General features: G+C 36.7%; 1 protein-coding gene and 1 long non-coding RNA gene across 2 annotated transcripts in view; both read left to right on the top strand.

Moving 5' to 3' along the window:
• BAZ1B (bromodomain adjacent to zinc finger domain 1B) overlaps positions 1-19,579 on the top strand; it is a 77,806-nt gene that overhangs the window by 41,096 nt on the left and 17,131 nt on the right. Inside the window, exons 7-13 of the mRNA XM_028513880.2 lie at positions 244-1,945; positions 6,821-6,959; positions 7,816-7,949; positions 10,486-10,591; positions 11,333-11,431; positions 16,248-16,425; positions 18,177-18,359. Of these exons, the coding sequence (XP_028369681.1) occupies positions 244-1,945; positions 6,821-6,959; positions 7,816-7,949; positions 10,486-10,591; positions 11,333-11,431; positions 16,248-16,425; positions 18,177-18,359 (2,541 nt within the window). The remainder of the gene's footprint in view (positions 1-243; positions 1,946-6,820; positions 6,960-7,815; positions 7,950-10,485; positions 10,592-11,332; positions 11,432-16,247; positions 16,426-18,176; positions 18,360-19,579) is intronic.
• LOC118499538 lies at positions 14,467-15,745 on the top strand. The gene is made up of 2 exons (XR_004902034.1): positions 14,467-14,674; positions 15,489-15,745. It is a non-coding gene; the product is annotated as an uncharacterized LOC118499538 (long non-coding RNA).

Raw genomic sequence — 19,579 nt, 5'->3', positions numbered from 1 at the left:
ATAACAAAATTGTCTAGTAGTGAGTGTAGACATTTAAGCCTGGGTATGAAGAAAATTTTATATTGATGTGGCTGAAACATTAGCTAACTTCATTACTTTGATTTTTCAGGGACATAGTGTCTATGAAGAGAAATTAATTTGTAGTTTTACCTAAATTCCAGAAAAAGGGCCTTTAGGATACTTAAATATTGCTTCTTTAAATTAGTTTTTAAAATTAACTTTGTTCCTATTCTTAAATTCTAGTATATGACTCTCAATCCTTCTACTAAGAGGAAGAATACTGGATCCCCAGACAGGAAGCCCTCAAAGAAATCCAAGACAGACAACTCTTCTCTGAGTTCACCACTAAATCCTAAGTTATGGTGTCATGTACACTTGAAGAAATCCTTGAATGGTTCACCACTCAAGGTAAAGAACTCAAAGAATTCCAAATCTCCAGAAGAGCATCTGGAAGAAGTGATGAAGATGATGTCTACCAACAAGCTGCATGCTAATTTCCACATTCCTAAGAAAGGCCCATCTGCCAAGAAGCCAGGGAAGCACAATGACAAACCTTTGAAAGCGAAGGGCAGAAGCAAAGGCATTCTGAATGGACAGAAATCCACAGGGAATTCCAGATCTCCAAAAAAGGGCCTGAAGACTCCTAAAACCAAAATGAAGCAGATGACTTTGTTGGATATGGCCAAAGGCACTCAGAAGATGACACGAGCCCCACGAAATTCTGGGGGTACACCCAGGTCCTCTAGTAAACCTCATAAACATCTGCCTCCTGCTGCCCTACACCTTATTGCCTACTACAAAGAAAACAAAGACAGGGAGGACAAGAAGAGTGCCCTGTCCTGTGTTATCTCCAAAACAGCTCGTCTTCTCTCTAGTGAAGATAGAGCTCGTCTCCCAGAAGAATTGCGGAGTATTGTTCAAAAACGCTTTGAGCTTCTAGAGCACAAAAAGAGGTGGGCCTCTATGTCTGAAGAGCAACGCAAAGAATACTTGAAAAAGAAACGAGAGGAGTTGAGAGAAAGGTTGAAGGAGAAAGCCAAAGAGCGGAGAGAGAAAGAAATGCTTGAGAAACTAGAAAAACAGAAGCGATATGAGGACCAAGAATTAAATGGCAAAAACCTCCCAGCATTTAGATTGGTGGATACTCCAGAAGGGCTGCCCAACACACTCTTTGGGGATGTGGCTATGGTAGTGGAGTTCTTGAGCTGTTACTCTGGGCTACTCTTACCAGATGCTCAGTATCCCATTACTGCTGTGTCCCTTATGGAAGCCTTGAGTGCAGAAAAGGGTGGCTTTTTATACCTGAATAGAGTGTTGGTCATCCTCTTACAGACCTTATTACAGGATGAAATAGCAGAAGACTATGGTGAATTGGGAATGAAGCTGTCGGAAATCCCTCTGACTCTGCATTCCGTTTCAGAGCTGGTGCGGCTCTGCTTGCGCAAATCTGATGTTCAGGAGGAAAGCGAGGGCTCAGACACAGAGGACAATAAAGATACAGCACCATTTGAGGACAACGAGGTACAAGATGAGTTCTTAGAGAAGCTGGAAACCTCTGAATTTTTTGAGCTAACATCAGAAGAGAAGCTACAGATCTTGACAGCACTCTGCCACCGGATTCTCATGACATACTCAGTGCAAGACCACATGGAGACCAGACAGCAGATGTCTGCAGAGTTGTGGAAGGAACGGCTTGCTGTATTAAAGGAAGAAAATGATAAGAAGAGAGCAGAGAAACAGAAACGGAAAGAAATGGAAGCCAGAAATAAAGAAAATGGAAAAGAGGAGAATGGATTAGGCAAAACTGATAGGAAAAAAGAAATTGTGAAGTTTGAGCCCCAGGTAGATATGGAAGCTGAAGACATGATTAGTACTGTGAAGAGCAGACGACTGCTTGCCATTCAGGCTAAGAAGGAACGGGAAATCCAGGAGAGAGAGATGAAAGGTAAAATCTTGCGTTAAGAGAAAAAGGGAAGCCCTTTAGAATATAGTAAACGTAAGGAAGTTACTGAGGTAATGGTAGAATCTCTATTTGTCATACCTACTGGTAGTTATTTCTGTATGCAATAATTCAGACCTTACTATGTATGTAGTATGCTAGCAGAAGTGTTCAGCTTGGCATTCTGCAGTTAATGATAGTTTGACTTAGATTAGTGTGATGTTGACATCTTTTCTGGTTTGGACCAAATCCACAAATAGGTATAGTGGAAATAACATGACTTGGGAATTGCTGATATGGGTTCAGACTCCAACTCTGACTTAGCTATATTCTTTGGGCCAGTTACTTATGCCTCATATGCTTGTAAAGATTATTGTAATTGAATGACAAGGTCTTTCAAGTCTTCTGCACAGTTGCCAAGTTAGATATTAATATTCCCCTAATTAAAATACAAAAACATAAACATTTTAGATTTTGATAGCATCATCAAACCTGAACTTTTAAATTAATAGCTTTATTAAGAAATAATATACTATGCAGTTCTTTCATTGATAGTGTCCAATTCAGTGTTTTTAAATACATTCACAGATAATATGCAATGTTCACAATTTTAGAACATTTTCATTATCTCAGAAAATAAACTGCATGCTTTTTAGCTATCATCACCTTTCCTACCCATCCTCTCCAGCTCTAAGCAACCACCCATCTACTACTGTCTCTTTAGGTTTGCCTATTCTGACATAACGTATAAATGAAATCATATAATAAATAAGTGATCTTTTGTGACTGGCTTCTTTTACTCAGCGTAATGTTTTTGTAGTTCATATTGTAGCATATTTCAGTAGTACTTCCTTTTTAATAGCAGAATACTATTCCATTGATAGGATATACCACATTTTATCAGTTGATGGACATTTTATTTGTTTCCACCTTTTTTGTTTTTTAGGAATAATGCTGCTATAAGCATTGCTGTACAAGTTTTGGGGTGTATGTATCTTTTCATTTCTGTTAGGTATATACCTGGGAATGTAATTGTTGGGTCTTATGGTAACTTTCTATTTTACCATTTGAGGATCTGCCAGACTTCTTCAAAGTGGTTGCATAATTTTACTTTCCTACGAGCAGCATATACGGGTTCTGATTTCTCCACTTGTCTGCATCCTCACCAACACCTGTTACTCATGTGATTTTCGTTGTTGTGAATTGGTATCTTCTTAACGGTTTTGATAAGCACTTCCTGATGTTGAGCATCTTTTCATGTTCCTGTTGTCATCTGTATATGTTCTTGGGAGGAATGCTAATTCAGACCTTTTACCCATTTTCTTTTCTTTTTTTTAAAGATTTTATTTATTTATTTTTAGAAAGGGAGGGGGGGAGACAGAGACAGAGACAGAGACATCAATGTGCGGTTGCTGGGGGTCATGGCCTGCAACCCAGGCGTGTGTCCTGACTGGGAATCGAACCTGTGACACTTTGGTTCGCAGCCCGCACTCAGTCCACTGAGCTATGCCAACTGGGGCCCATTTTCAAATTAGATTATTTGTCTGTCTTTTATTACTGAGTTGTAAGAGTTCTTTGTGTATTTTAGATCCTAATTCCTTTCCCATCAAATACATGATCTGCAAATATTTTCACCTATTTTATGTATTATCTTTTTACTTTTTTGATAGTGTTTGTCAGAGCACAAATTTAAAAACTTTGATGAAGTCCAATTTATCTATTTTTTTCTTTGGTTGCTTGTGGTTTCGGTGTCATATCTGAGAATCCATTGCCAAATCCAAGGTCATGAAGATTTACCCATATGTTTTCTTCTAAAAGTCTTAAAAGTTTTAGCGTATACATTTAGGTCTTCGATTCATTTTGTGTTAATTTTTGTCTGTGGTGTGAGGAAAGGTCTAAAATCATTCTTTTGCATGTGGCTATCCAGTAATGTCCTATTACCATTTGTTGAAAAGATTATTCTTTACCCATTGAATGAGCTTGACACCGTTGTCAAAAATCATTTGACTGATGATTTTTGGACTCTTGATTATGTTCCACTGATCTATATACATCAGTATTACAGTGGCTTGATTACTGTTTCTTTGTAATAATTTCTGAAGTAGGAGAAATGTGAATTCTCTAACTTAACTCTTTTTTCAAGATTGTTTTAACTGAATTCTGGGTCCCTTGCAATTTCATAGTAATTTTAGAATCAGCTTGTTAATTTCTACAAAGAAGTCATTTGGGATTCTGGTTGAGATTGCTTTGCATCTATAGATGAGTTTTGGGATCTATACATTAGGACTATAGATTTATTGCCATCTTAGTGATATTTTGTCTTCTGATCCATGAATGAGATGTTTTTCATTTATTTAGACTTTAATTTCTTTCAATATTTTATAGTTTTCAGAATGTAAATTTTGTACTCCTTTTGTTAAATTTATTACAAATTAATCTTGACACCTAAGGTTTCAGCTTTGCCTTCCTCATTCCATATTTTGTCTTCCTTCTTGTATCATGAGCCCCCCTGGCACCTATCAATCACGGTATTGACTTATTTGATCAATCTTACAATGTACACAAAATTTGTTCAGAATTGCTGTTACTCACAGTAAACTAAGTTTAGTAGTTTTTTTGTCTTTAAGACTGAACTATTTTGATCTTTGTTACAGTTTTAAACCTTATGAAAGTTGCCAACTTATGAAATGATGGTAAAACCTATTTATTTGTCAAAATGGGTGCAAAGGGTTGAGTAGCTAGGTACCTAGAAATAGTTTTAAATTATGTGTGAGAGATTTTAGGCTGAGTCAAATAACTTTCTTAGTTCTTTAATTAGAATACATGTAATATTTATTTTAAAACATTTTAGGTTACACTACTTGAGGTTGAAATATCTATGTATGTATATATTGCATATTTTGTGAGAATGTGTGTATATGTACTTTTCAGTTTGAAAGTCAGTATAATTGTATCCCATATAAAACAGCCTGTAGATAAACTCTTTTTATTTTACATTTCAGTGTATTTTACCTGAAATAATGTTTCTTGAGTTTCTGAAGGATTACTCTGTTATATTTATCTTAACCCAGGATAAGGCTAAAAGGTGATACTCCCCCCCCGCCCCTTTTTAAATTGTTGTTCAAGGACAGTTGTCTCCATTTTCCCGTCACTACTTTCCCCCCACTCCACTCACCCCCACCTCCCACCCTCAATCCTTTCCCCCTGACTTTGTCCATGAGTCCTTTGTACATGTTCCTTGACAACTCTTCCCTTTCGTTTATCCCATTATCCCTCTGTCCTCTCCCCCCTGGTTACTGTCAGTTTGTTCTTTATTTCCACGTCTCTGGTTCTATTTTGCTTGATTGTTTGTCTTATGATTAGGTTCCACATTATAGGTGAGATCATATGGTGTTTGTCTTTTACCGCCTGGCTTATTTCACTTAGCATAATACTTTCCAGTTTTATCCATGGTGTCACGAAGTGTAGGAGTTCCTCCTTTCTTTCCACTATGTAGTATTCCATTGTGTAAATGTACCACAGTTTTTTGGTCCATTCATTTACTGATGGGCACTTAGGCTGTTGCTTCCAGCACCTGGCTATTGTAAATTGTGCTGCTGTGAACATAGGGCTGCATAGGTTCTTTTGAATTGGTGTTTTAGTTTTCTTAGGGTGTAATCCCAGCAGTGGAGTCACTGGATCAAAAGGCGTTTCCATTTTTTAGTTTTTTTGAGGAAATTCCATACTGTTTTTCATGGTGGCTGCACCAGTCTCTGCATTCCCATGATATTCTGTCATTGATATGGAGAAACAAGGGACAAAGAGTATTAATTAACACTTTGCTAAAGCCAGTTTTTGAATAGTAGAGTTCAGGTCTTTCAATATCTAGTGCAGCGTTGTAACCGCTGAAACTAAATTTGGTTGTCTTTTGATTGCCCTAGATTGTTTTTTGTTTGTAGCTGCAGGAGAAGGAGCTTTTCCTTTATTATGATTCAGCCATCACTCTTTATCATTTATGTTTGTGTACTGATCTCTACTGTATTGTTGCAAACATAGTTCCATCCAGGCTAGAAAACTTTGTTAAAGGTAACATGCCATAATGGTTTTAAATAGATGAGATTTGTTTTAACTTTTATAAAAGTAATATTATTAGATTGATACATTTTCCAGATTCTAATATTAGATTGATGCATCTTTCCAGTATTGAAGATGTTGTTATCAGTAGAGGATCAGGATTAAAAATTCTGGCATTGTAAATGGCAACGCTTTGTATAAAAATTTGTTACAGTTATGGAAAAACTTACAAGGCCAAATAAGTGGGCTTTTGTTGTTGAGGGAGATTTCTGTCTGCATAGACTAAACCTATATAATGAATGATCAGACATAAACTGATTAAAGCTTTTTGTATGTGTCCTTAATAGTGCTAATTATAGAAAAATAGTATTTAGTATGCAATAATTGTTATTTCCCACAAGTGCTATTCTGCCCTTGCTTTCTCAATTCTTTTTTTCTGTCACAAGGCTAATATGTTCTCATATTCCTCAAGATTGAAATTTATTTTTTTAATAGCAATTCTAGTTGTATTCATCTTACATTTTGAGGATCCAATGACTGATCCTATCATAAAATGTTTGAATTAATAAGTTAAGTTTCAGAGAGACAAGATTTTGCATGGAGTTGATGGCTAAGATACCACCCAAATTCAAAGTACATAGGAGGACCAGATTGAAATTGCTGCCTTTCTGTGTCATTACTTATAACAACTTAGAATTAGGGGAAGGAAACTAAGGTTTGATTGAATTGTTCTTTATACGAGGCACTTCTCACTCCCTATGTTATTTAATTTGTAAGAGTAGAATTTACTAGAAAAAAAATCTAGTTGATTCTTTTTGTCTTTAACAGTGAAGCTAGAACGAGAAGCCGAAGAGGAACGAATACGAAAACACAAAGCAGCTGCTGAGAAGGCATTCCAGGAGGGAATTGCCAAGGCAAAACTAGTCATGCGTAGGACACCTATTGGTACAGATCGAAACCATAATAGGTAACTTATTTAACTTAATTTTTTGTCATCTTGTAGGGCCTTTATATTTTTACTAGTTAGGAAACTGTCTAAAGTGCTAAGAATATGTAAGCTTCCCTGTTCATGGATTTTGGAAAACAGAATTACTTATCACACATTCATTTAACATTTACTGTGTAGATGGTAGACTTAAAAATTAAGTAAGATATGGTCCTGTTCTTAAAATACCACAAATAAAATTATGGTGATAGGTGCAGAGGTCTTTGAAAATGGTATTATAGGCCCTGGCTGGTATGGCTTCAGTGGATTGATCTCTGGCCTGTGAACTGAAGGGTCACCAGTTTGATTCCCTGTCAGGGCACATGCCTGGGTTATGGGCTGGGTCCCCCATTGAGGGTATGTGAGAGGCAACCACACATTGACGTTTCCCTCCCTTCTCCTCTCTAAAAGTAAATAAAGAAAACCTTTAAAAAATAAAAATGGGATTATATATGTTTCTTCATTCATTCACACTATAAGAGAAAGTTTATTTAGAGAGTCACAGATGTAGAAGTGAGCTGTGGAAGAACTGGCTCAGGAAACAATTTACAGAGGCCTTTGGCCTTAGAGTTTAGGAGAGAGAGGCAAGGAAAATACGCCTACAGGAGGTGGGTAGGGAAAGGCATGCTCCATAGAGAGAGCTGCCAAAAAAATTGTATTTTAAATACATACATTGTATGGAATCTAAAGTCAAGAAATATTAGAAATTACAAAAATTACAGCTATTAGACAAGTCTTAAATTCTAAAAGTTTGGTTTTCTTTGTTTTATATTTATGAATGTTTAGTAATATTCTATAATTGTGCTCATGATCTATCATATGTGGTTGTGATTTGTAGATACTGGCTCTTCTCGGATGAAGTTCCAGGATTGTTCATTGAAAAAGGCTGGGTACATAACAGCATTGACTACCGATTCAACCATCACCGCAAAGACCATGCTGGCTCTCCTGATGAGGATTACTGTCCCCGTAGTATGTATATCTATTAGTTATTTTACCTTGCTCAAGTAGGGTAAACATTAAGGACTGTCTGTCCTCTGTCACCTTTTCCATTTGTAACATTTCTTTATTGCTTTCTTAGGTAGATGTATTTGAGTGGGGTAGGAGGATGTGAAATACACAGAAAGGAGGGAGGAAACTAATGGATGAGTACCAAATTTATTCCAGGCATTGTGTGGAAAGATAAAGAGCTGGAAGAGAAAGAAAGAAAACTACGCGTATAAAATCTATATGACTATAATAGCTGTTTGGGGATTAGATTTTGCACACATAGGTTTCAAACTTTGTTCCTTGGAAACCTCTTTGTAGGTACCTCAAGGGTTAGAATTGAGATAAGGGGGCCAAAAAGGCTGTGTCTTCTCCCTCCATTTAAAAAATTTATTTATTTAATATTTATGGATCATCTTTTATGTGCCTACCAATTTTTTCATGTGTTGCAACACAGTAGCAAACAAAACATGTAAAGTTTTGAAATAAAGTTCGATGATTTAACTAAAATTCTAGTGAGGAGAAGCAAGGATTATCTAAATAAAAATACCAGAGGGAGGGGGCCATGAAGGGAGACTGATAATGTTCTTTTTCTTGGTCTGGGTTCTGGTTACATGGGTATGTTCAGTTGGTGAAGTAAATACAGAAGTGTACTTTTCTAAATATATAAATTTATATATTTGTGGAGAGAGAGAAAATAATACAGTTGACCTTTGAACAACACAGGTTTGAACTGCACAGGTCCACTTAAATATGGGTTTGTGGGGTTTTTTTGTTTTGTTTTTCCAGTAAATACCCACACTGTTTTTCCTCTGCGGTTTTGAGTTCATGGATGTGGAGAACCAACTTTATGCATTGATCTACCCCATCTTATATAGGGAACCTGAGCATTTGCAGATTTTTTTGTATCAGCTGGGGGTGGGGGTGTGCCTGGAACAAATCCCTCATGGATACTGAAGGGAGTCAAGTTTTGGGGAAGTCAAAGTTACATGGATTTTTTCAGGGGAGGGGAGAGCAATGGGGAAACGTGGGACCACTATAATTGAACAATTAAAAAAAAGTTATACATGGATTTTCAGTTGCCCAGGGGACTATGCCCCTCACCTTTGTGGTGGTCAAGTGTCAATTATATAATATTTCAAGGAAGAAATTAAAATTTTTTACTAATTAAAAAAATTCAGATGGTTAGGTTAGGTCAAGCTTTCTCAACCTCAGCTTTATTGACATTTTAAGTCAGATAATTCTTTGTAGTGGCAGGGGGTCAGGGTATTGATTATGCATTGTAGGATATTTAGCATTATCCCTGGTATCTGCCCTATAGATGGCAATAGTGACAACTAAATATTCATCTAGGCATTTCCAAATGTCCCCTGGTAGGCACCATGACTTCCTGTTGAACCACTGAGCTAGGTGATCAACAAGCTTCCTTCCAGCTCTGTTTTCTATAATCTAATAAAATTTGCTTCTCAAATAATAGATTATGTTTTGGGGGGAAGAAATCTTCAGTTTTTTAAAAAAGTGCTTTTAAAGAAGTAGTTTTTCTTCATTTTAGATAAACTTATAACCTAAACTTTAAACTCACAAATTTGATAATAAGGAAATAATACATAGTCCCAAACTTCAAATGTAAGACATTTTTCTGTTAAATTATATTAAGTATTAGACTGTAATATGTAGTGTAAAAATCTAGTTCTGGTAGACTGTAAATACCCAGGTGAGAGCAGTTATGTTTGAGAGTAATAAATGTGAAGTCAAGATCTTCAGGCACGAGAGATTCCAGTGGGCTGAGACCATGAGTGTTTCCAGAGCTTAGTGGCGGTCCTTAGAAATTGGGCCTACACAGTTAGAGCTTCCTAAAAGAATATTGGCATCTGAGTCCCTTCACTTCTGTTACATCCTTGTGGGTGTTGTTGCTTTCTTCATGTTTTCTAGTTCTAGCATGTCAGGGTATCTCCAAAATTGACTGACTGAAAAGACTAAAAAAAAGATTGTGTTAGTATTGTAGGGAAAGAATGGAAGCAGGGGAACAAACCAATTGTAGTATGAGGTAAGGCTTCAAATATTGGCTTAAACTCTATCTGTATTAGCACATATATTAGTATATAAGAGTTGGTTTACAAAAAAGTTAATCATATCTGACATTTGAAGCTTCCAGGGGTAAGTTTTTAGTAGTTGATATATGTCAGTAGACTCTCCCTCACCACAGATGTCTTTGTGTTAACATTGAAGTAAATTATTTGCTTTTATATAAAGAGTTATTTAGGTATTTCTCTTCGTGTTAAGTTGCTAAACTCAAACTTTGAACTGTGCAGCTGTTCACCTGTATAGAGAACAGATATCTCAGATAATGTGCCAAATGGCAGATATTTAGGAGAAGTTAGTGTCTATTGTGCGTGTGGGTGGATTTAATAGGCAGCACCTGTGTTATTAGTTGTTAGTTCTGGCACTGTGTACTGCTTAGTTTTGAAACTAGGAATTGGATATTTAACGACATTCAACCTCATGTATTAATTTTTCTTAGGTAAGAAAGCAAACCTGGGCAAAAATATAAGTGTGAATACACAACATGGACCAGCAACAGAAACTGCCGTAGAGACCACCATACCCAAACAAGGACAGAATCTATGGTAATATGAGCGTTCATCTGGCTCCTCTTTCTTTTTCTTTTTAATGTTAAAAGATTATTTAATATATTAACACCAGTGTGTTGCTGATTATCTATTAAGATTATTGTGTGTGACTTAGATTTCTTAGACAGATAAACTCATTGTTTTAAAAGCAGACTTGACATTTTGATAAATATTTGTTCTAATGGTTGGAATTATAGTTTTCCCCCTGTAATGTAACTTTGTATGTAATAGATACCACATATCATTAGAAATGCTTTTCAGTCTGTTTGCAAATAGAAGTATTTAGGATTTTCATCTTCATTAATTAAAAAATAAAAAATTGTATACATAGCCATTAATCTTCTTTTGTGTTGATTCTGTTTTTAGGCAGAGAGCTAGGTTTTGAAAGGGCTGTTAACTTTGTGATTACAATAACTGCTTTAGCTATGATCACCTTTGGTTTAAGGACGATTTATCTTTTATTTTTAGATAAGTTCACTCTTTGAAGATATGTGGACAAATGTACCAAATGTGCCTATTAACTTTATGAAATTTGTCTCATTATATTTCAGTAGGAAACATTAGCTCCAAAGTTCAAAAATATAGTTAACATTAGACATGGAAATAATAAATTAGTTCTCCCTGTGAGCAAATTTGAAATTTTGCTCTCCCAACCCCTATCATCAACCCTAGATCCTTTTCTTAGTGGTTGACTTTTATTTCCCCCCTCAATTATTCAGGTCTCTTTTGTCCCTACAGGTTTTTATGTGATAGTCAGAAGGAATTGGATGAGTTGCTAAGTTGCCTTCACCCTCAGGGAATAAGAGAAAGTCAGCTTAAAGAGAGACTAGAGAAGAGGTAAGGATTTTCATCTTGTTCCTCACATCTTATTTCTCTTCAGCATTAGATATTATAAAGGTCTTAGGTGTTTTTGCTTATCCATAAAAATTATTAATGTTTTAAAAATGTCTGTAATTTTTATATTCCTTTTGTGTGGCATTTTCTTGGCACATCATCCTTATTTGGAAAAATATTCTTTTAAACCATGTATATACAGACTAGCAGAATTAGTCACTGAATAATGTATGCCATGTACCACACTGAGAGCCCCTTGTAGTTAGGTACCCTTGCACATGCAGTTCCACATCAGTTGGTAATCAAAAGTATTCTGTCAGTATTCAAAATAGTCACAAATGAAAACAACCTAAATGTCCATGAACTAATGGATAGATGCAGTTCATATATCCATAAATTCAGCCATAAAAAGGAATGAAGTACTGATGTATCCAACAACGTGGATGAACCTAGAAAACATGCTGAATCAGAGAAGCCAGATATAAGACATCTAGAATAGGCAAATCCATAGATAGAAAGTAGATTAGTGGTTCCCGGGGATTGGGAGATGGGGAGAATTGGGAGTGACTGCTAATAGGTATAGGTGATGGAAGTGTGTTGGAATTAGGTAGTTTTGATGATTCCACAACACTAAACCACTGAAAATGAATGCTTTAAAATGGTGAGTTTAATGTTATGTGAATTATATCTCCAAAAGAGAAAAAAATACCAAAACCCCAAACAAAAACCATTTGTCTACAAAATTAGCATGGACTCTATCTAGGTTTGCTAGTGTCCTTCCTATTCTTAGACATTGTTTCTATCAAAGCCAGGGCAAGGTTTTAGCTTAAAGCACTTTTAATTTCTGACTGCATGCTTTCATGGTTGAATTTAGATTTGATTGAAGAGAGAAGAAAAATACTTAGTACATGCTCTGCAATTTTGCCAGACTTTTATGGGTACATCATAATTGGTTTTAGCCCACTCCTTAATGTGAAAAATTAATTAAAATATCAGAATCATGCTGTATTAATACCAACGTCACTAGGAAAATTAAGAACAAATAAGGGAAATTGTCATACATAGAACCACAAAAAAATATCTTCTATGATGTTTCTTCTGTTTAAAATATTTGTGCCCAGGCTGGTGTGGTTCAATGAATTGAGCACCAGACTGAGAACCAGAGGGTCACAGGTTTGATTCCAGAGTTGGCACACATGGTTTGGTTGTGGGCCAGTCCCCAGTTGAGGGTGTGCGAGAGGCAACAAGTTTATGTTTCTTTCCTTCTCTCTCCCTCTCGTTCTCTTTCTCAGAAAAATAAATAAATTTTTTAAAAGTGTGTGGTATCAACCACCACCATACCATACTATGTACTTGAATAAATGAATGAAGGAATGAATGAACGAATAAAACAAATAATTTGGTTGGCGTATGCATAGGATTGAAAGGACTTCTTCCATTCACTAAATATGAAAATATGAATAGATGAGATCCTTCCAGTAAAAGGTTAGAGATTGTAAGGGTTAGAAACAAAACTCTACACACACACACACACACTTGGTATTGTTGAACATTAGAAAAATATCCACCTTGTTTTATTTTACTTGGTTTTGAACTTTTTAGTAGCTCTCAAGTGGTGTAGATTAGTCTTTAGAACTTACTGCTCTTTACTTGGCAGTAAAGAGCCATCCATTTTTTAAAATAACTGAACTGTATTTTCCTTTCTATTATTCCATGACTACAGTTTTTGTGAATCTGCCCCAATTTATCTATTTGTTCTCTTGTTGGTGGTTGAGTTGCTTCTTCTGGGGATGGCCAAGGGGATAGGACAATAAGTCACAAACCATTTTAGGTTCAAATTTATTTTTAAAAAATGCTTTTTAGCCCTGGCTGGTGTGGCTCAGTGGATTGAGTGCCAGCCTGCAAACCAAAGGGTCGCCAGTTTGATTCCCAGTTAGGGCACACACCTGGGTTGCGGGGTAGGTCCCCAGTAGGGGGTATGCGAGAGGCAACTACACACTGCTGTTTCTCTCCCCCTCTCTCTTTTCTTTTTTTAAAAGATTTTATTTATTTATTTTTAGAGAGGGGGGAAGGGAAGGAGAAAGAGGGAGAGAAACATCAGTGTGCTGTTGCTGGTTGCCTCTGGTGTGCCCCATACTGGGGACCTGGCCAACAACCCAGGTATGTGCCCTGACTGGGAATCAAACCAGCAACCCTTTTGGTTTGCAGGCCCATACTCAATCCACAGAGCCACACCAGCCAGGGCTCTCCCTCTCTTTCTGTCTTTCCCTGTCTCTAAAAATATATAAGAAAATATGTAAAGCAATGAAGGATCTAAATTAAAGGGTTTGCAGTCAGTTATTAAAGTTCAATTTAAAAATTTAACTGTACAAAAGAATACTAGGCCAGTTGGGAACACAAAGAACTAAATTTTTTGGTCATATCCATTGAACTTTTATAAAAATTGTTCATACACATAGCCAAAGAAACAATCTCAACAAATTCAAAAAGCTTCAGGTTACATTCTCTGATCAGATTGCAATAAAGTTATAAATAAATTCTTTAAAGGTGATTAAAAAGATCTTAACTGGTAGTAAGTTAAATATATTCCTAGATAACAGTTAAAGAAGAAAATAAGCCCTGGCTGGAGTAGCTCAGTGGATTGAGCGCGGGCTGCGAACCAAAGTGTTGCAGGTTTGATTCCCAGTCAGGGTTGCAGGCCATGACCCCCAGCAACCGCACATTATTGTTTCTCTCTCCCTCCCTCCCTTCCCTCTTCTAAAAATAAATAAATCTTAAAAAAAATGAAGAAAATAAAAGGGAAATTATGTTGTATCTAGAAAGAATCCTTTATAAGAAAAAGTGGGATACAATGAAGTTGTAGTTAGAGGAAAATAATATAAAAAACCCGCCCTGACTGTGTGGCTCAGTGAATTGAGCATCAGCCTGCAAACAAAAGGGTCTTTAGTTCTATTCCCAGTCAGGGCACATCTGGGTTGCTGGCCAGGTCCCCCAGCAGGGGGCGTGTGAGAGGCAACCACACATCAATGTTTCTCTCCCTCTTCCTCCCTCCCTTCCCCTCTGTCTAAAAAAATAAAATAAAATATTAAAAAAAAATTAAAAGATAACATTAAAAACCCTTATTATTAAGAAAGAATAGGGAACTTAGCACTCAACTTCAATGACTTTGAGTTTTAGTTTTCATTTTGGTATGGGAAGTCAACAGTGAAGCTTACAGTCCCATCCAGGGTAGAGCGTGTTATCAGAGTCATTCTTTTTTTTTTCTTTTCTTTTCTTTTTTTCCCCCATTTATTTATTTATTTTTTAATCATTGTTCAAATACAGTTTTCTCCTTTTTACTCCCAATCCAGTCCCCCACTTCCCTCCCATTACCACCCTCCCCTTAGTTTATGACCATGTGTCCTTTAAGTTTGTTCCTGTGAACCCTTCCCACTGTCCCCTTAAATTCCCTCTATTCTCTTCTGTGGGCACTGTCAGCCTGGCCTCTATTTCAGTGTCTTTGGTTACATTTTGTTTGTTTCTTTGTTTTGTTATTTAGATTCCTGTTAAAGGTGAGATTATATGGTATTTGTCTTTCACTGCCTGGCTTGTTTCGCTTAGCATAATGTTTTCCAGCTCCATCCACGCTGTTGCAAAGGGTAGGAGCTCCTTCTTTCTTTCTGCTGCATAGAATTCCATTGTGTAAATGTACCATAGTTTTTTGATCCATTCATTTACTGATGGGCATCTTGGTTGCTTCCAGCATCTAGCTATTGTAAATTGTGCTGCTATGAACATTGGGATGCATAGGTTCTTTTGAATTGGTGTTTTAGTATTCTTAGGATAGAGTCCCAGCAGTGGAATTGCTGGGTCAAAAGGCAGATCCATTTTTAGTTTTCTGAGGAAGTTCATACTGCTTTTCATAGTGGTTGTACCAGTCTGCAGTCCCACCAACAGTGCACTAGGGATCCCTTTTCTCCACAACCTCTCCAACACTTGTTGTTTGTTGCTTTGTTTATGATGGCCATTCTGTCTGGTGTGAAGTGGTATCTCATTGTGGTTTTAATTTGCATCTCATCAGAGTCATTCTTGCTGGGAGCTCAGATGGTTAATTTTTAGTTTAAGAACAAATGTGCAAGTATGTAGATTATCAGTTGAAATCATTTGTCTTTTGTGTTGTGAAGAATTTCAGGCAGATAATTTAAAATTGTCTTGGGTTGGTAGCAGTTCCTGGCAACTGATATAAGCAAATGCACCTTCTCTCTGGAGGAGCACAACATCAAACCAGGCCTCAACGGATTGCTGTAGGTAAAATTCCAAGAAACCCATAGTAAAAAACAAAAACAAAAACAAAAAAAAATAACAGTTTAAAAATATACAAACTAGGTACCATGAATAAGAGCTAGGAAAAGCAACCTGCTTCATATACTGGAATTATCAAATACAGGATAAAATAAGTTTGTTTTAAAATGAAGCCAGAATGGCTCACTTGGTTGAGCATTGTTCTGCAAAGTGAAAGGTCACCAGTTCAATTCCCAGTCAGGCACATGCTTGGTTTGCACTGGGTCCTTGGTTGGGGTATGTGTGAGAGGCAACCGATCGATGTTTTGCTTCCTCTCTTTCTCCCTCTCTTCTCTCTCTAAAAAAAATAAAATCTTTAAAAAATAAGAGAAATTTGAAAATTCATGTAAGAAACTCTAGACTATTAAAAATTACCAGGGAGAGATTAAAAAAATCTAAATATATCTTACAGAAATAAGACATTATTCAAGTGGTTGAAATGTATGGACCATCTTCAAAAGCTTCTTTATTTTCCCTCCTGCTCACCCCAACTTTCCAGGTACCAGGATATTATTCATTCTATTCATCTGGCCCGGAAACCAAATTTGGGCTTAAAATCCTGTGATGGCAACCAGGAGCTTTTAAACTTTCTTCGAAGTGATCTTATTGAAGTTGCAACAAGGTTACAAAAGGGGGGCCTTGGTTATGTGGAAGAAACATCAGAATTTGAAGCTCGGGTAAGAACCTAGGAAAAGGAGGTGGACTGGGATGGGAGTAAAAGACAGAAAACTACTTGAACAACAATAAAAAAAAAAAAGAACCTAGGAAAACACCCTTTGAAATCTGTTATCATCAAAACCCAATTTGGAATTGTTCCCAGATACTGTTCTTGACTCCCCCTAATGGTCCTAGAACTGATAATTTTGGTTTATCTTGAAAGATGTGTGTAGCTTAAACTTCTCTGTACACACATGGTATTTTTACTTTGTCATCTTTTGCTGGTATCCAGAAAAATCTAATAGTTGGTACAGAGTCTTTGTTCACAAAGAGGTTTTCTATTAAGTTGAATGAAAACAGGTCCTGGAGCTGTAGTCCTATGACATTATTTAACATGTTCATTCACATGTGGTACCTGTTTTTTAAGGTCTGAAATATATCTGTGTACTCTACTGTTATTCATTCAATCATTGTACCAGGTTAGCTTAGAAGCATTATGCTTATATTGGGGCAACAGTCATACTGTTAAATGGGTACATTTCAAAGCTTCTTTATAGTCTTCTCATTTACTGGTCAGTAGGACCCATAAGTGGTATAGGCAAAGCAGTTCAAGAGACCCAATATTCCACGTTAGGTTTAGGTGTCAAAGTTGGAGAGATTGGAGAATACTCTCCATCAATTACTATTGTAAAATGCTTTTTACTGATTTTAAATAATAAAGTCCATATTAACTCCAAACAGTATTTGTGGGTCTTTTCAAATTATTTATATGCATTATTGCATGTGTATCATTGAAATTTTTTTTCAACTATAGTTGACATACAATGTTATGTTACTTTCAGGTATAATTGTGTGATTTTTATGAGCAGTTACATCTTTTCCCTCATTTTTCCTAATTTATAAACACTTTGCATTTCTTTATATCACTTTGGGGTATAAAAATAACCCATGGAGTTGATACGATTTTAAATCTTCCACTCTTAAGAGTTTGTGTTTTATTTTCTTTGCCATTAGAATTAGCAAATTATATATGCAGCTTTTTTCTTTTTAATTAGTCTGGTTATGAATTCTTGGTATATTTCCTATGGAAAAGAATTTACACATTATTATGTCTTTTAATGATTTTTTTGAGTTATTCAACCCAAATGACTGTCATTTTCAAATATTACATTTACTCTTATTTATTTAGCAAATATTTATCAATTGCCTACTTTGTGCCAAACTATACCTTAACTAACATTGGGTTTTCATTGTTCTTTATTTCTCTTTGTGATTATAAAATAGTGTCTTTTAATTGACATATCTTGCATGACTGAGAAGGTAGTGTTTGGTATTTAAGAGCATGATTTGGGTCAAAGTGATTTAGCTTCTGTTTCCTCATCCATAAAATAAATGTAAGACTTAGATGAGGTCAAGTATGTAAAGCATATTATCTGACTGATGGTTTGTAAGCCAGTAGGTCAGAAAATTTTAATTTTTTTCTCAGTTTTTCTTTGTCTTGAGACTGTAGTTTTGCACATAGTTTACTGAGCCAAAGAATGATTTGTGTAACTTCCTTAAGGTAGACCAAGTTTCAGCATTTTGTGGATCCCTTCATTGAGGAAAAGGAACTGGTCAGCTACTTTTAAATGCATAAGCTACCCATTGAACTGAGGAAGCCCATTAAATTAATGTTATGACTGACCCATTGTTTAATTTAAATTTATTCAAGGATAGTTTCATTTTTCTCTTGACCTTTCTCTCAATCTGATTTTTAAATTAATTCCTGTAGGTGGTCTCTTTAGAGAAACTGAAGGATTTTGGTGAGTGTGTGATTGCCCTTCAAGCCAGTGTCATAAAGAAATTTCTCCAAGGCTTCATGGCTCCCAAGCAAAAGAGAAGAAAACTCCAAAGTGAAGATTCAGCAAAGACTGAAGAGGTGGATGAAGAAAAAAAAATGGCAGAGGAAGCAAAGGTATCTAGTTAATGCAGATGTAGTTTTATGACTGTAGAAGAGTGTGATTTGGTTTTAAATTAGTCTAACCCTGTGCTTTTTAGCTCAAGTGTTACAGGAGAAACTTGGTTCTTCTTGCTGACACAGTAAAGAGCTACAGATCAGCAAGCCTATTAGCATGCAGGCAATATTATTAGTGCTAAGTTCTAATGGGAGAGCAAAAGCAAGGGTGACCAGAGATAGGGTAGCCACAGGGCCTGTGTCCAGAGGCCAGGTGATCAGGGGTCCCGAGTGGCAAGAGAGCAAGTCCTTGGTTATAAGGACTTGTGTAGTTGATGGGAGGTGAAGAAGTTTATATATTGATTGACAAGCAAAGGTGGTGCCAGCTTTCCCCCAGGGAGACATGACTACCCAAACATAGGTGTTCGTGGGGGTGTTAACCCAAATCCTTATTTAAAAAAATTTTTTTTAAAGATTTTATTTACTTATTTTTAGAGAGAGGGGAAAGGAAGGAGAAAGAGAGGGAGAGAAACATGAACATGTGGTTGCTTCTTGTGTGTCTCCTATTGGGGATCTTCCCTGCAACCCAGGCATGTGTCCTAACTGGGAATTGCACCAGCGACCCTTTAGTTAGCAAGCTGGCACTCAGTCCACTGAGCCACAGCATCCAGGGCCTGAATCCTTCCTTATCTTGCTCTAGACTCTTATTTGTTCATTTTGCATGTGTGATAGGAGACAGGCAGTTAACCGAAGTTGTTTTCTGGGCTTTTTCTTTAAACACTGTGGACCCCTCCTTGCCCCACTTCTAGCTAGTCCTTGGGGTGAATACAGTCTCAAGGTTTTCCTTTTCCTAGCAAGTGGAGATGATACACAGACTTTCAAGGGCTCCCCACCTCCTGTACTATCACAGTTTTGCTTGTGTTGTTGGATATGCTGAGCAGTATTACCGGACCAGACTCAGGACTGCTTAGTTAGCCTGGGAGACGTGTCTTCCTTTGCTTCCAGCCTCTTGTATTAAGTTCTTCGTTAGACTATAATGGTGAGGGCCCTGCTTTTGTCCCCCATCCCCCCACCCCCGCTGTTAATACCTAGCCTCTATTTAACAAAAGTACTATGAACCAGTGTTCCATTTTTGTCACTTTCACTGAAGTTTGTGGTTTTCAAACTGTTCTGTGGAGTACAGCCCTCCCTCTAGGGCTGGCTAATGGGTCAGAATGCCTCCCTTCCCCTTTCTCAGAGCT

Source organism: Phyllostomus discolor, chromosome 3 (genome assembly GCF_004126475.2).
Source record: "Phyllostomus discolor isolate MPI-MPIP mPhyDis1 chromosome 3, mPhyDis1.pri.v3, whole genome shotgun sequence".
Lineage (NCBI taxonomy): Eukaryota > Metazoa > Chordata > Mammalia > Chiroptera > Phyllostomidae > Phyllostomus > Phyllostomus discolor.
The sequence above is the reverse complement of the archived record's forward strand: the minus strand, read 5'-3'. Positions and strand labels throughout refer to the sequence as shown.